Below are 15,968 nucleotides of genomic sequence, written 5' to 3'. Positions count from 1 at the left end.
AACGCAAGATATGGTAATGAAGAAATAACCAAACCAGTACATACCATTAGAGGAATCCGGTTCCAAAACCAATGTCAATGGCACGGTTGAAGAAGTTGACGGCTGATCTGGATCGAATAGATCAATTTCATCTGAAAATAAAATAGTAGGCAAACTTATTAAAAACTGCTTAGATGAAGGTTCAATATAATTGTGGCAATGAAATATTCAAATTGAGATTTTTACGCATCTCAGAAGTCATGCTAATATGAGGATTGAGATGTCAGAACTGACTGTTAATGATGAGAAGAATAATTTTACCTGAATTGTTTTATTGTTTGGACGTTCAAGAATTGAATGGAAATGTTTTTCTCACCTCTCAAAAATAATGTAGGCACAGCTATTGTTTGAAGTCTACTCGACATCGATGAATGGTATTTAGCATCGAAATGTTTATAACAAATTCTTTTAGAGTGATACACTATTACTGGGTCCATTTCATTGATATCCCTGTCATTGATAGAGTGCACCCATGTTCTGAATTTTTGTAGATATTTTCTAGGATTTGGAAATTTGTGTAGCGGTACAGATGCTGAACACTTTGAAATGCAGCATTTCCTACACGACATAGTTGAAAACAAAGTTCACTAAGAATGATGAAAAAATATTGAATGTAAGAATGTAATAACACTGGATAAATATGTTTATATGAGATACAAACTAACTTATCGGAGAACACTAATAAAAATAATACGTATCAAATTCTTTCCAAAGGAAAAATGTAAACAATCGACATAACCTATAATATCTGCAGAGACCCCTATAGGACGAAACAATGAACTACCAAAGCGACTTTGACCTTGATCATCTGCGTGAATCGTCTACAGAGTAAGTAGCACAAAACGTGGCTGTTTTGTGGTAAGTAGTTTGTGACGTCCATGCAGATTAATCTGTTCTTCTGTTCCAAAAAGGTTTGACAAAGTTGAATAAAAATAACGAATTCGTCGTTGAAAACAATTCCGCTTTATGATAATGGCTATTGAGGATTGTGGAATATTTATTAAGAAAGAGCTTGAATCAGTTGGAGATGAAGAGGTTTTTGAAACAAATATCATGAAATGTGAAACAGGTGAAACTGAAACGGTCAGTGAATCTGGAAAATATGATATGTTTGGTATTGGAATGGTTACCCATAACTTCGACGAAAAAGATGATATGGTTAAGATTAAAAGCGAACGTGTCATTGATATTTACCATGAACCCATATCAGAAAAATGTATAGAAAAAATAAGTGAAGGCCCTCAAAATAAGTTCCTTGAAATACAGGCTAAGAGAGAGCTTGAATCTGTTGAGGATGAAGTGGTTTTTGAAACAGACATGAAATGTGAAACTGAAATGGTCGGTGAATCTGGAGAATATGATATGTTTGGTATTGAAATGGTTACCCATAACCTCGAAGAAAAATATGATATAGATCAGATTAAAAGTGAAAGTGTCATTGATGTTTACCATGAACCCAAATCAGAAAAATGTATTGAAGAAATAAGTGAAGGCCCTCAAAATAAATTCCTTGAAATACAGGGTAAGATATGACTTGTGATTCAAAACCCACACTTTGCTTCACCACAGGTACTATAGTCTGAAGAAGGTTGTTTTGCATTCACGATTTTCCAATCTCATTCAATATGTTCAGGGGGTTTCAATTTTATTCTAAATTTTTGTTGCTATGATACCCACACCGGAATGAACATTCCCGTAATTTTTATGCTTTTTGATTTCTCTACCAGTTGATATTTTCATTACATCTCAACTGTCAAAATCTTCATAATCACATCTCACCCTGCAACTGCAAACCAAACCCATATAAAAAAAGGAAAAATATATAATGAAATTACCTTACTTACTTCCTTAGAAAATCTCCTCTCCTCATTAGCAACCGTTACAGGCATAGTTAATAATATGCAAATTGCTATCCATACATATGGATACAGTTCTTGTAATTTGGGATCTTTGATAAAATTTGAAACAAAAACAGGGGTAGCCACATTCTGATCAGGCAAAGAAGGCATGAACCATCTGATTACTGCATCTTTTGTTTTAAAATAATTGGAATAACTGTTTTAAGTGCATGCACCGATGTAATGAATGAGAATGAGCTGAGTGTGTTCCGCCAAAAATAACATGAACTCTCTCTAATTTAAACGTTAAAAAGAGATAGATAATGTTTTTCTGGATGATCGGGGATTCCCGCATGCAGTGCATTGCTCCGATTTGAACACTGAGTTCCATTCTAGTTTTTCCAACATAACGATTTTTCGCTAAATTTAGGGAATTTACGAGTAAGTAGGCCTCGCTCAATGACCGAGAGGAAATAATGGGGCACCGCAGACGCCCCTTCATTTCCTCTCGACCCTCTCTTGTATTGGCGGTCGCCTGACCGTGCCATACCGTAACGTCGCTACTGTGTTAGGGTATGGGTATAGGGTATTTGTAAACATTTTTCTGACTCGAAAGTACAATCAATATATGCCACTGTCAACATTTCACACATTCGTATTCTCTTTGTGATTTATACTTTGTGTATCGAAAAATAGTAGAATATTCACAAGGGTATCTTCCTCCGATCTGCATTCTTGTGAGAGGGGTACACCTGTTGATCCGTTTCGGTGAGCCCAGCTCTGAATTTGATGTATTCGGTACTTCCAGTTGTATATAAAAGGCTCTAACTTAGTTGAAAGATTTAGTTTTAATCGTCTCCTGATGATGCTAACTTGTTTAGCGAAACGCACGCAGAGAGAGTGCTCTAGTTATAGTGTGTGAAAAAGGCCTTTCATTACAATCATTTTATGCCAGACATTCCAGTTCTATCTATCAATCAAAATAGTGACATAATAATCAATTACAAAAAATCTCCTCAGTGTTAATAATTCATTTTCCCTTGAATTTTTTTACAATTTATTCTCAAGTTTCTAGTCTGAATTTTTCATTCATAAAACCTCTAGAAAAAAAATATTATGAATAAATACACTTTCATTTATTACTAATCTGTTTGATTGGTATGAATCAAAATAGTTTGTTTAATTACACTAGTCAACAAATAACAAAGTAAATTGCGATTAATATTATAATGGCTATACATGAGAGTTTGAAGCATCCTGACTGCGACTTCAACATCAAAAATATTCCATCGCATTAACATTTTGAGTTGTAGTTATTTTTATTTTATACAAAAATTTTCACTTACAGGGAAATATGAGATGAAAACAAGGAAAAAACCATATATTTTGAGGATAACAGGCTTTATTTACAATACACATTAAAAAACATTCAGATGAAGTCTCTTGTGCATAACTTTTTTTAAAATGTTGACTTTTTTTATATATTTCATCGTTTTCCGTCATTAAGAAAGCAACAATAATCTCCCATCATTGCTGCATCCCATTGTCAGTATGTCTTAGTGGAACCTTTCCCCTTGTTCGTCACTGACAGCTCCCAAATTTTCTGGTAAAAAATTCGAATGGGAGTGCAAGAAATTAATTTTGAGAGACATGCGACATCCCATTCTGAAATATACAGACTTAGTGTGAAGTTAACAAACTATATCTCAATGCATCCAAATGTAAAGTAGTGTCTTATAATAGGAAAATGTTAGTCATCGACTAGATACCATTTCACTGTCACGAAGTATCTCAAAGATCTTGTTCAAAATTTGTCTTTTTCCAACCATATTAGATCGAAAGTAAGTGAAGCATTGAGAGTTTATGGCTTTATAGTTCGCAATGGTAGATCTTTTTCAAACTTATCTGCTCTATTTACTCTTTATGTAGCCTACGTAAGGTCAAAATTAGAATATGGCTCTGTTTTAAGGTCTCCATTCTACAATTGCTATAATACATTATTTGAAAAAGTTCATCGTCTTTTCCTAAAGTTTGTTTACTTCAAATCTTATGGTATCTATCCTGATAGAGGTATTCCATATTAATCTTTTACCATGACATTCAATATTGAAAGTCTTGAATTATGCAGAAAACTTGCTGGAACAATTTTTCTGTGTGCCTCATTTTAGAACTAGAAGTACAAAAACTTTTTACAGCCGACTGACTAGAACCAATTTGTATCTCAAGTCGCCTATCTTTAGCATTTGCAATAATTTCAATTTTATTTCAAATTTGTGTGATATAAATTTTGATTTCCTAGAATATATTCTTGACACTGTATCTCGGTATTTCATTTCATTTACTTTTTTAAAATACTTAACCCTGTAAATGCTTTTTAACTGTTGGGTGATAAAGGCTATTATTATTATTATTATTATTATAGTAGTTTTCAAGTAGTTCTTCTACAAGTGTTTCGCAATTTTCTACTTTCTTGTTCCCCGAAAACTCTGAAACAATTCTTTTGAAAGAACTCAACGCAGCTAATTCAACATTACTCAATGTTTGATCAAACTGTTGATCACTTAGTTTTCTAATTTGTGGTCCAACAAATATACCTTCCTTGAGCTTTTGCATCACTTAATTTTGGAAAAACGTGTTTAAGATATTTAAACGCATCACCTTCTTTGTCTAATGCTTTTACAATATTTTTCATTAATTCCAGTTTAATGTGTAATGGAGTTAACAAAACGTTTTTGGGATTAACAAGAGGTATATTCTTCAGGGTCAAGCAAACACACCTGGAAGATATTTATTTCTCGGTGGTCATTTTTTTACTTGATAATGGCTCTGTTGCTCTACTGTTCCAAAGGCAAAGAAAACAGCAAAACTTCATAAATCTGCTCTGAAGACCTAATGTCCTATGACTTTAAGGTCACCACATATTTGCTACTTATACATATTATAACTTATTGCATTTAGAATAAGTGACATACTTTCGTGTGTTTCCTTCATGGCAACTGTATGTGCAAGAGGAATAGTAGAGGGTCTTTTGTTACCATTATAGAGAAGTACAGCTTTTAAACTTGTTTTAGACGAATCTATAAATAACGGCCATTCGTCCGGGTGATGTGCAAATCCTAATTTTTCCATCATACCATTTGGATTTCCACAAACACACATTTTATCCTGCATAGTAAAAAACGAGGATAGCTCATGGTTACGGTTCCTAAATATTGTAACTTTGGTTTTAGGGGCTAGTAAAGTCCATTGTTGTAATCTAGACCCTAATAGTTCAGCATTCTCTGTGGACAAGTGGAGGTCCCGAACTAGGTCATTTAATTCAGGCTGTTCAATTAAATGGGGTGTGTTCTTCCTTCACTCTCTCGAAAATAAGGACCGTCTTTTTCTGGCACATCATGGGAACCTGCCTGGTCGTCATACATTTCCAAATCTTCCTCCCAATTTGCCGGGGGTGTTGGAACTGGTAAACCTTCTACATGAAGAACCGGCCTTCATGCAGAAGGAATATCCGGATATACACTTTTGTGTTTGATCTTTCTTGAAAAACCAGACACGTTTGTCATGCAAAAGAAGCAGTCGTTGTAATGATTTGTTGTTTCCTGCCAAATCATTGGAACTGCAAAAGGCATAGAAGAGCGTTTGCCATTTAACCAATTATTTAGATTTGCTGCACAGGTTTGGCAACATACGTGAGGAGCCCAATCCCGATCTTGATCACCAACAACACATCCAAAATACTTATGATAAGCTACTTTGGTCGTTTGATTAATTGGCCGTTTCTGCGATTTAGGAGTAAACTGACCACATATATAGCAAAAACTATCTGCAGGATTAACGCAGCCAAGTTTTTGTACTTTGGACATTTGTTGCGTACGTCGAGTTCAAATATGTGATACTGCGTTTACAGGAGCCAACTTATTTTATTCACAAAGATGATAAAAATTAACAAAGAACTGCCTTTGGCATTAAAGTCGTAAATTGGCTGTAAACAAGTGTAATTGGAAAATGACATTATTTTCCTAATACATTTTCCTACGGAACTTCAAATTCATTTGAGTTCAGGAATATCTTTATAGACTATTTCCCGACATTTTAGTGAAAATTTCGTGAACGCATATCGATTATTAACGAGATATTCCAAAAAACAATTGAAAAACATATTATTTTCCTCATACATTTCCCTGCGGCACTTAAAATTCATTTGAATCTTGGAATATCTTTACATAGTATTTCTCGACATTTTAGTGAAAGTTTTGTGAACGCACATCGATTATTAACAGAGATATACCCAAAAATTATTGGAAAATGACGTATTATTTTCCACCCTCCTCGACGGCACTGCAAATTGATTTGATCTTGTACATGATATTTGTGAATAATGTGCTATATTTCAGTGTAAAATTCATCAACGATCATCCACTATGAACGAAGATATAAGAAAAAATATATCAAAAAATTAGATTTTTATTTTTTCCGCCCTCCCTGACGGCACTGCAAATTGATTTGATGTTGTAATTGTTATCTATGAATTATTTTCTATTTTTCAGTGAAAAATTCATCAACGATCATCCACTATTAACGGATATATAAGAAAAATATGTCAAATATTCTGCAAAATTTTTTCAAGAAATTAACAGATATTGATAAATTGGAAATCTTTCATTTCTATTACATTTAGGGTACCCTTTAAATCTATTATTTCCATAAAATACATAATATACTTATACATTATAGTTGTATAAGTTTGAAAATGTCTGTATAGGAAGAAACTGTAGTAATGTTAGTTACAAAAAAAGTGGTAAAAAACATTGAAAATTTCAATTCTCTTTTCTTCATTACGATTTCCTGCCACGTAGTAAAGGCTACATCCATCAATTTATTGGTTTCAATTTTATTACTAAGTTTTTGTTGCTAGGATATCCACACTGGAATGAACATTCCCATAATTTTTTTATGCTTTTTGATTCTTCTACCAATTGATATTCTCCATTCCATCTCAATTGACAAAATCTTTTGGATCACATATTTTCGGCTTTCTAAGAAAAGCTTATACTACTTGAAAACATTTTTCCGACTTGGAGTACAATCACAGTATATGCCACTGTCAAAATTTCAAGTGGTTTTGAGCACTAAATTTTTTTACAGAAAATTTGATGCAGATTCTTTGATCAATTTTTTCCATAGCAGAAAATTGCCGAACATGCAAAACACTTGTAACTTTTTTTTTAAAGAACTTTATTCAAATAATGCAATCATGGTTACAATAAACATTTTAAATAGTAATTGAGATAGCAGCACCTTCCAAAAAAAAGTTATCCAAAACAGCATCAACATGCTGGTCTCGGAAAACTAGCTAAAAACAATGTAATAATACTTTATGTAGTACAACAAAATAATATTATCAAGATTCACTTGAGAATACATAATACAAATGTGAATAAAATAAAAAACTTGATAGTAATTAATACAGATAATCAAATAGATTTAAGCCGTTCCTTTGTTGAGTACGTTAATATAAAAACTCTTATTTTATTCTTAAATATATTTAAATTAGGGCTATCTGTTATTTCCTTGGAAAGAGAATTATAAGTTTTCATGCTTAGTGTAATGGTATTATTTAAGCCAATATTAGTACGTACAGGATGTAAAAAGACATTATATTATTTACAAAATACTAAGAGAAACAGAAATTCATGGGGACGTACAAAAAAAAATCACAGTTGATGAAGAAGCCAAAACCAGTATACGCAGAACTATTCACAGTTTCTTTTTCAGAAATGAGCTGCCCACACTACAAACAGTTCTGGAGGCACTTAGCGATCATGAATTGGTCCCAAAAATGGGTAAAGAAACTTTTAGGAAACTTGTTCATGAAATGAAATTTACGTACGGAAAAGTTGACAGGAAAAGCATTCTCATTGAACGTCAAGAAATAATAGCATGGAGAAGAAACTATCTAAGAAAAATTGACGAATTTCGGAAGCTCAAAAAAAAATTGTACTTCATGGACGAGACATGGGTTAACCAAGGACATACGGTCTAAAAAGTATGGCAGGATGATAACAAGTGCACGACAAGCCTTTATTGAAGGTTTGTCAGTTGGGTTAAAACAGCCATCTGGAAAAGGTAGTCGTCTGATAGTTACGCATAGAGGAAGCGACAGTGGATGTTTACCAAATGGTGAATTAATATTTAAATCTAAGAACACAGGCGACTATCATGAAGAGATGAATGCGGAGGTGTTTGAAAAATGGTTTGAAGGCATCATTCAACTTGTGGAACCTGGGTCTGTCATCGTCATGGACAATGCCCCATACCATAGTCGACATTTAGAACCATTACCGAAACAATCATGGAAAAAAGCAGCAATTCAAGAATGGTTAATTAATAAGAACATCCAATATAACAAAGATAGTTTAAAGGCAGAACTACTTCAGCTAACAAAATTACACACAGACAAATATAAAAAATTCGCAGTGGATGAAATGGCGTTAAGTCGTGGAATTACAGTTTTAAGGTTACCACCATACCACTGCGAATTAAACCCAATAGAATTAATCTGGGCGCAAGTAAAAGGATATGTGGCACGAGAAAACAGAACATTTAAATAAGTGGACGTGCAACATCACCTACAAGAAGCTATTCGAACTGTTTCTGCAGAAGACTGGAAGAAATGCATGCAGCATGTTTTAAAAGAGGAGCAAAAAATGTGGGACGTAGACAACCGTATTGAACACAATATTGAACCAATCATAATTCACTTTGATGATAGCGGTAGCAACAGTGACGAATCTGAGGTTGAAGATTAGACGAAAATTTGTACATTTACATTTATATTATATTCTATTATCAAAAATTTGTAATTTGTATTTTCTAGTACCCCTGACGATGAGTTTAAGTTACTCGAAAGCTTGAGAATAGTTATAAAGAGTTCACTTATCAATTGCTGCAACCCAATAGTGAAAAAAGTGTTTTATATATATATATATATATATATATATATATATATATATATATATATATATATATATATATACAGTGTCACCGATAAAGTCCGCATCAAATGGGAAACTTTTTTATTTATCATTTTATGTGAAATTTGATTTTGGCAGTAGATTTTGCTTAAGAAATGATGTCAAATGGCGTCTACAAAATAGGTCACGTGATTTCTTTAACCTGTCAAAATTGACATTTAAAAAAAAGAAACATCGAAAAATGACATTATTCTTCAAAATATCCAAAAATATCAAAGGATAAAAACATTTTCTTTTGTAATTTTATACCCACACATCAAGTTTCAAACCCATAATAAGTATTTTATATTTTCACTATTTTTCCGCACTCCTGCTTTTTCTACTTATCAAAATTTAAGCACACCTGTACTAAATCATTTATTTTAACTAAACTCGTCACCGAATTTCTTTTTTTGTAATACAATAATATTTTAAGAGCCTCTTTGATGTTAAAAACAAATTTTGAAAAATAAAAGTTGTCAAACTTGATGTAAAGTTCATCTAGTTTCAACGGGGCTTTCAAAACTATACAGTACTTGAGTTTTTTAATGAGCAAATGGCCTCACAATATGAATTATAACAAAACGGAACATTAGGAAACATCATTTCGTGATTCTTGAAGCCCATTCAATAAAAGAAAAAAACTCATAGTATTTACATTTACCTACTCCGCTAACAACACTAATTTAAAAAAACTGGGTAGGCTGTGAAAAAATATGAAACTACATAATGTGTTTTAGAAAACGTCACTGTCACTGAATGAATTAATGCCCGTTAGTTCAATGTAATGTATGAAAATTAAAATAATATGTTATCTTTACAAGAAAAAATTGAAATTGTGCTAATCTGTGGTGAAAACACATTGCATCGACAAGTGGCTGGTATTTTTAACGCAAGACATCCTGGTAGACATGTACAGCAATCCACTGTAAGTAGGATTTTAAAAAAATTTTAACTGACTGGTTCAGTTGAAAATACTTTTAAAAAATGTCATAATCCATCACGCAATAATGATGAGGTTCAGTTGGCTGTCTGCCTGGATGTTATCGAACAGGGAAAATCAAGTATTACCAATATTGTAGATAGAACTGGCGTTAAAAGAGAAAGCGTAAGAGCAATTTTACATAAAAATAAATTCAAACCCTACAAACCCAAATTTATAAATACCTTGAAGGAAAGAGATTTCGATGTTCGACTAGATTTCTCTTTCTGGTACCAAGGAGAAGTAGAATTAAACAGAAAATTTCCTTACAAAATCCTATGGACCGACGAAGCTACCTTCACATCGAACGGCGTAGTCAGTTCCCAGAATTGTAGGTGGTGGGCTCAGGAAAATCCTCATTTTGTGATAGAATGTCGGGACCAATATTCATTTAAAACAAATGTGTGGTGCGGTGTTTTAAATAATCAGGTAATGGGACCATTCTTTTTTAGACACAATTTAACTTCTCAGGATTATTTGCAATTTCTAAATACTGAGATCAGTGATATAGTGGACAATATGCCGGTTGAAATAAGACACAGTCTGTGGTATCAATGTGACGGGGCTCCTATTCATAGTTCAAGACAAGTCAAAGAGAAACTATTAGAAATGTTTAGGGGCAAAGTTATTGGGCGAAATATGGAGCAAATATGGCCGCCTAGGTCGCCAGATTTAACCCCACTAGATTTTTTCTTGTGGGGTTACTTAAAACAAATCGTTTTTAAACAAAGACCTTTTCGTGACGTGAATCACCTAGAAACTGTTATCAGAAACTCTATTTTAAACATAAACCCTGTGAGTATCAGCAACTCAATAAAAGATGTATCAAGAAGGACAATTATCTGCATAGAACGCGATGGAAGACATACAGAAATGTAGTGTATTTAATGTCGTGAGTCTTTCTTTCGTGTTTTTTTGCTATTAGGTATAGGTACATGTTTATTTTCAGTTCCTTTTAATTAAGATTAAATTCCACTGTATTTTTTGTTAAAAAAACAATTAACACTGTAAGATATTGTTTCCTAATGTTCCGTTTTGTTCTAATTCATATTGTGAGGCCATTTGCTCATTAAAAAACTCAAGTACTGTATAGTTTGGAAAGCCCCGTTGAAACTAGATGAACTTTGCATCAAGTTTGACAACTTTTATTTTTCAAAATTTGTTTTTAACATCAAAGAGGCTCTTAAAATATTATTATATTACAAAAAAAGAAATTCGGTGACGAGTTCAGTTGAAATAAATGATTTAGTACAGGTGTGCTTAAATTTTGATAAGTAGAAAAAGCAGGAATGCGGAAAAATAGTGAAAATATAAAATACTTATTATGGGTTTGAAACTTGTTGTGTGGGTATAAAATTACAAAAGAAAATGTTTTTATCCTTTGATATTTTTGGATATTTTGAAGAATAATGTCATTTTTCGATGTTTTTTTTAAATGTCAATTTTGACAGGTTAAGGAAATCACGTGATCTATTTTGTAGACGCCATTTGACATCATTTCTTAAGCAAAATCTACTGCCAAAATCAAATTTCACATAAAACGATAAATAAAAAAGTTTCCCATTTGATGCGGACTTTATCGGTGACACTGTATATATATATATATATATATATATATATATATATATATTTATATATATATATATATATATTTATATATATATATATATATATATATATATATATATATATATATATATATATATATATATATAATTGATAAGAAAATTGATAAGAAATATGCACTGTATATTTGATGGAGTGAAGATGGGCATAAGTAGGTTCTACAACGATATAGGGCACTAACCATTTGAATTACTTCGTTTCTACATGAGTGATATGGTTATTCCAGCATAGCATCAACTATTAGTCCCAGATATTTGGTATTATGGACTCTCATTATTTCTTTGCCTCCTATCTCCACTGTGATGTCCTGTTGTTTCATGTTTTTCTGAGAGATTATAAAAGTAGTCTTCTTTACATTGATCTGAAGTTTATTTTTTGCAAGCCATCTGTGATACCTTTCAAGGTCGGTATTTATTAGTGTTTCGAGTTGTTTCAAGTCTTTACCCTTATATACAGGAACAGTATCATCTGCGAATTTAAAGTATCTACCTATAATGTTAGCAGTTTTCAATGACAGAACATGTAATTTATAGAGTAGGGGTCCAAGGACTGAGTCTTGGGGCACACCTGCTTTGGTAGTTTCAGTTTGGCTTGAAATGCCATCAACCATTGTGAATTGTTTGCGATCTAGAAGGTATGTTTTTAGTAAACAGAGAGCATTTCCTCTTATTCCCATTTCTTCAATTTTTTCAAGTAATATAGAGAAATTAACAGCATCAAATGCTTTTCGTAGATCAACAAATACAGCAATAGTGTAGTATTTATCATTCAGTGAAGAAGCAATGTGGTTAATGAAGTCTATAGTTGCACTCAGGGTGCTACTATTTTCTTGGAATCCATATTGGTAATTGTCAAAGGCAGCACATTTTTTCATGTAATGTAATAGGTCTATAGTTATCAATGTTATTTGGTCCTGACTTGTGTATAGGTGTTACCTTGCTGACTTTGAGAATATCTGGGAATATAACTTGTTTAAAAGATTCATTTATTAATTTGACTAAAATAGGTATAATATAATCCCCGAGTGTTAAAAGATCATTAGTATTTATGTTATCATAACCAGGTGCTGCATTTTTATTCAACTTATATAATTCTTCCTGAACTTCTTGGGAGTTTGTATTGTATAGGTACATTGAACAATCACTTATGATTTCCTCAAACTCAGAAGATGGCGCTGTTTGTAGGTTTACACTATTCATTATTGATTTACCAATATCAATGAAATAATTGTTAATTTTTTCAGCTATATTTTTGGGATTATCAAGAATTTGTCCCTCAATTTCCAAATTAGTTATTTGATTACTTTGGTTATTGCCTGTATTGCTCAATTTCTTTTCAAAGTATTCCTGTTTCAGTTTTTTGCGTTTTTTCTCTACAATATTTTTCTGTAATCCAATCCTTACCTTCTTTATATTTTATTTCATATTGAGTTGTTGATTCTTTTTTACAAACCTGTATGGCTGTTGATAGCTTTTCAAAGCCTCTCACCAACAAACTAAACATGCTAAACAGCTGAAACTGTGTTTTATATTGGTACACGAGTGTACCTCCATTGGTATATAAAAGGTTCTAACTTAGTTGAAGATTCAGTTTCAATTATCTCCTGATGATGCTAATTTGTTTAGCGAAAAGCACGCGAAGAAAGCGTGCTTTAGTTATAGTATGTGAAAAAGGCTTTCATTCGATTAATTTTATGACATTGCAATTCTACCTATCAATCTAAATAGTGACATGATAATCAATTACAAAAAATATCCTCAGTAGTTATTATTAATTTCCCTTGAATTTTTTACAATTTATTTTTAAATTTCTAATTAAATTTTGAATTTTTCATTCATGAAATCTCAAGAAAGAAAAAATATTATGAATAAATATACTTTGACTCATTATTAATCTGTTTGATTGGTTTGGATTAAAATAGTTTGTTTAATTATATATTGGAATCTTTATGACCAGTAAATAGTTTGTGTATAAATATACATATCCTCATTACATGGAAAGTTTAAATTTTTTAGTTTATATAAATTTATGGCCAGTTCAAATACATTACAGAACATTCAATAACTTTGTTTCATAAACTTTTTAGTGGTTATAAACTATTTGTATAGTAGAATCCCGAAAGGTTACTCCTTTTTGGGGGGTTGAATCAACAGTCGCTAAGTGAAAAATTAATATTTTTTTCAAGCAATTTTGTATAAAATATCTATTTCATTAGTAACTTTTTCACAGATTCGGGGCACGTTTTTGTTGAAATAGAGAATGGAACAGTCATCGATAAGAAAGAAGAGAGCATTGAGAAGAAAGAAGAGAGCTTCAATGAAAAGAAGTCGTCAGCGTTATGTCAAAAGGAGTTTGGCATTGCAAAAGATCATATTGTGAAACCTTATCAGTGCAAAATCTGTTCGAAATCATTCATTTGGAAATGTCATTTAAAAAGACATGAAAAAACCCATACAGGGGAGAAATCATTCCAATGTAAAATATGTCTAAAGTCATTTGTTGAAAGAAGTAATTTGAAAGTCCACGAAACAATTCATACTGGTAAAAAGCCATTTCAGTGTAAAATCTGCTTGAAGTCTTTTAGTCATAGTAGTAGTTTGAAATCTCACGAAAGAACACATACTGAGAAAAAACCATTTCAGTGTAAAATCTGTCTGAAGTCATTTATTCAAAATAGTAATTTGAAAAAACATGAAAGAGTTCATACTGCAAAAAAATCATTTCAGTGTAAAGTCTGCTCGAAGTCATTTTTTTATAGTGCTAATTTAAAAATGCATGAAAGAATCCATACTGGTGAAAAGTCATTTCAGTGTAGAATCTGCTTGAAGTCATTCACTCGTAGTGATCATTTGCAGATACATGAAAGAATTCATACTGGGAAAAAATCATTCCAGTGTAAAATCTGCTCAAAGTCTTTTACGAGTAGTAATTTGAAAAGACATGAAAGAAGTCATACTGGAAAAAAATCATTTCAGTGTGAAGTCTGCTCAAAGTCATTCCTTCATAGTGCTAATTTGAAAATGCATGAAAGAATCCATACTGGTGAAAAGCTATTTCAGTGTAAAATCTGCTTGAAGTCTTTTATTCATAGGAGTAGTTTGAAATCACATGAAAGAACTCATACTGGAAAAAAAACATTTCAGTGTAAAGTCTGCTCAAAATCATTTTTTCATAGTGCTAATTTGAAAATGCATGAAAGAATCCATACTGGTGAAAAGCCATTTCAGTGTAGAATCTGCTTGAAGTCATTCATTCGTAGTGATAATTTGCAGAGACATGAAACAATTCATACTGGGAAAAAACCATTCCAGTGTAAAATCTGCCTAAAGTTTTTTACGAGTAGTAATTTGAAAAGACATGAAAGAAGTCATACTGAAAAAAAATCATTTCAGTGTGAAGTCTGCTCAAAGTCATTCCTTCATAGTGCTAATTTGAAAATGCATGAAAGAATCCATACTGGTGAAAAGCTATTTCAGTGTAAAATCTGCTTGAAGTCATTCACTTGTAGTGATAATTTGAAAACACATGAAATAACTCATACTGGGAATAAACCATTCCAGTGTAAAATCTGCTTAAAGTCTTTTACGAGTAGTAATTTGAAAAGACATGAAAAAATTCATACTGGAAAAAAATCATTTCAGTGTAAAGTCTGCTCGAAGTCATTTCTTCATAGTACTGATTTGAAAATACATGAAAGAATCCATACTGGTGAGAAGCCATTTCAATGTAAAACCTGCTTGAAGTCATTCAATCAAAGTGGTAGTTTGAAAAGACATGAAAGAACTCATACTGGAATTAAATCATTTCAGTGTAAAATCTGCTTGAAGTCTTTTATTGATAGTAGTAATTTGAAAACGCATGAAAGAACCCATACTGGTGAAAAGCCATTTAAGTGTTAAATCTGCTTGAAGTCATTTAGTCACAGTAGTAATTTGAAAACTCATGAAAAAACACATTCATAATGCTTTTTCATGCAGAACATATACTGAGAAAAAACCATTTCAGTGTTAAATCTACTTGAAGTCTTCGAAAACTGAGTACGGTTTACAATTATTCAATAGTAAGTACAGTAGAATCTCACTAATCAGGCACTATTGAAAACCTGAGGGTGCTGGATTATTGGAATGTTCGGATTACTGGATTATAGAGAAAAACATAGATCTTGTGTTTCGGTTTACTTGATTTCTTCAACTACACCTTATTCTCACTTCAAAACAACTGGTAATTACGTACGCACGTGAACGTGATAAGTTTTGAGGTTAGACTGCTAGACGACGACGTGGCGACGGAGCGCATAGCCGTAGAAGAGTGACGAAGGTGCTGGTGTAGAGGTATATTTGAATTACACACATTATGAACGAAAAATTTTGGCTTTCTACCTTTCCATCTTTATACAAAAAAATTTAGGAATCTTCCAAATGAAGAAAGAAATCAAATAATTTCGAAATAAACTCTTCACAAGAGGTGCAG

At 32.2% G+C, this 15,968-nt stretch overlaps 1 protein-coding gene across 2 annotated transcripts in view; it reads left to right on the top strand.

Annotated features, from left to right (window-relative positions):
* Positions 1-879: 879 nt before the first annotated feature.
* LOC141483160 (uncharacterized) overlaps positions 880-15,968 on the top strand; it is a 519,459-nt gene continuing 504,370 nt past the window's right edge. Inside the window, exons 1-2 of one of the 2 annotated variants that reach the window (XR_012465941.1) lie at positions 881-1,561; positions 13,728-15,815. Coding sequence is in view for 1 of the 2 variants with exons in the window: in XM_074177606.1 (XP_074033707.1) it covers positions 1,006-1,561 (556 nt within the window). In the remaining variant the exon portion in view is untranslated. Of the gene's footprint in view, positions 1,562-13,727; positions 15,816-15,968 lie in introns of both variants that reach the window. The other variant, XM_074177606.1, reaches the window with a different exon arrangement.

This window comes from Leptinotarsa decemlineata, unplaced genomic scaffold (assembly GCF_025532065.1).
Source record: "Leptinotarsa decemlineata unplaced genomic scaffold, Ldec_3_MD MMD2_tig00003192_RagTag_RagTag, whole genome shotgun sequence".
NCBI lineage: Eukaryota > Metazoa > Arthropoda > Insecta > Coleoptera > Chrysomelidae > Leptinotarsa > Leptinotarsa decemlineata.
The sequence above is the reverse complement of the archived record's forward strand: the minus strand, read 5'-3'. Positions and strand labels throughout refer to the sequence as shown.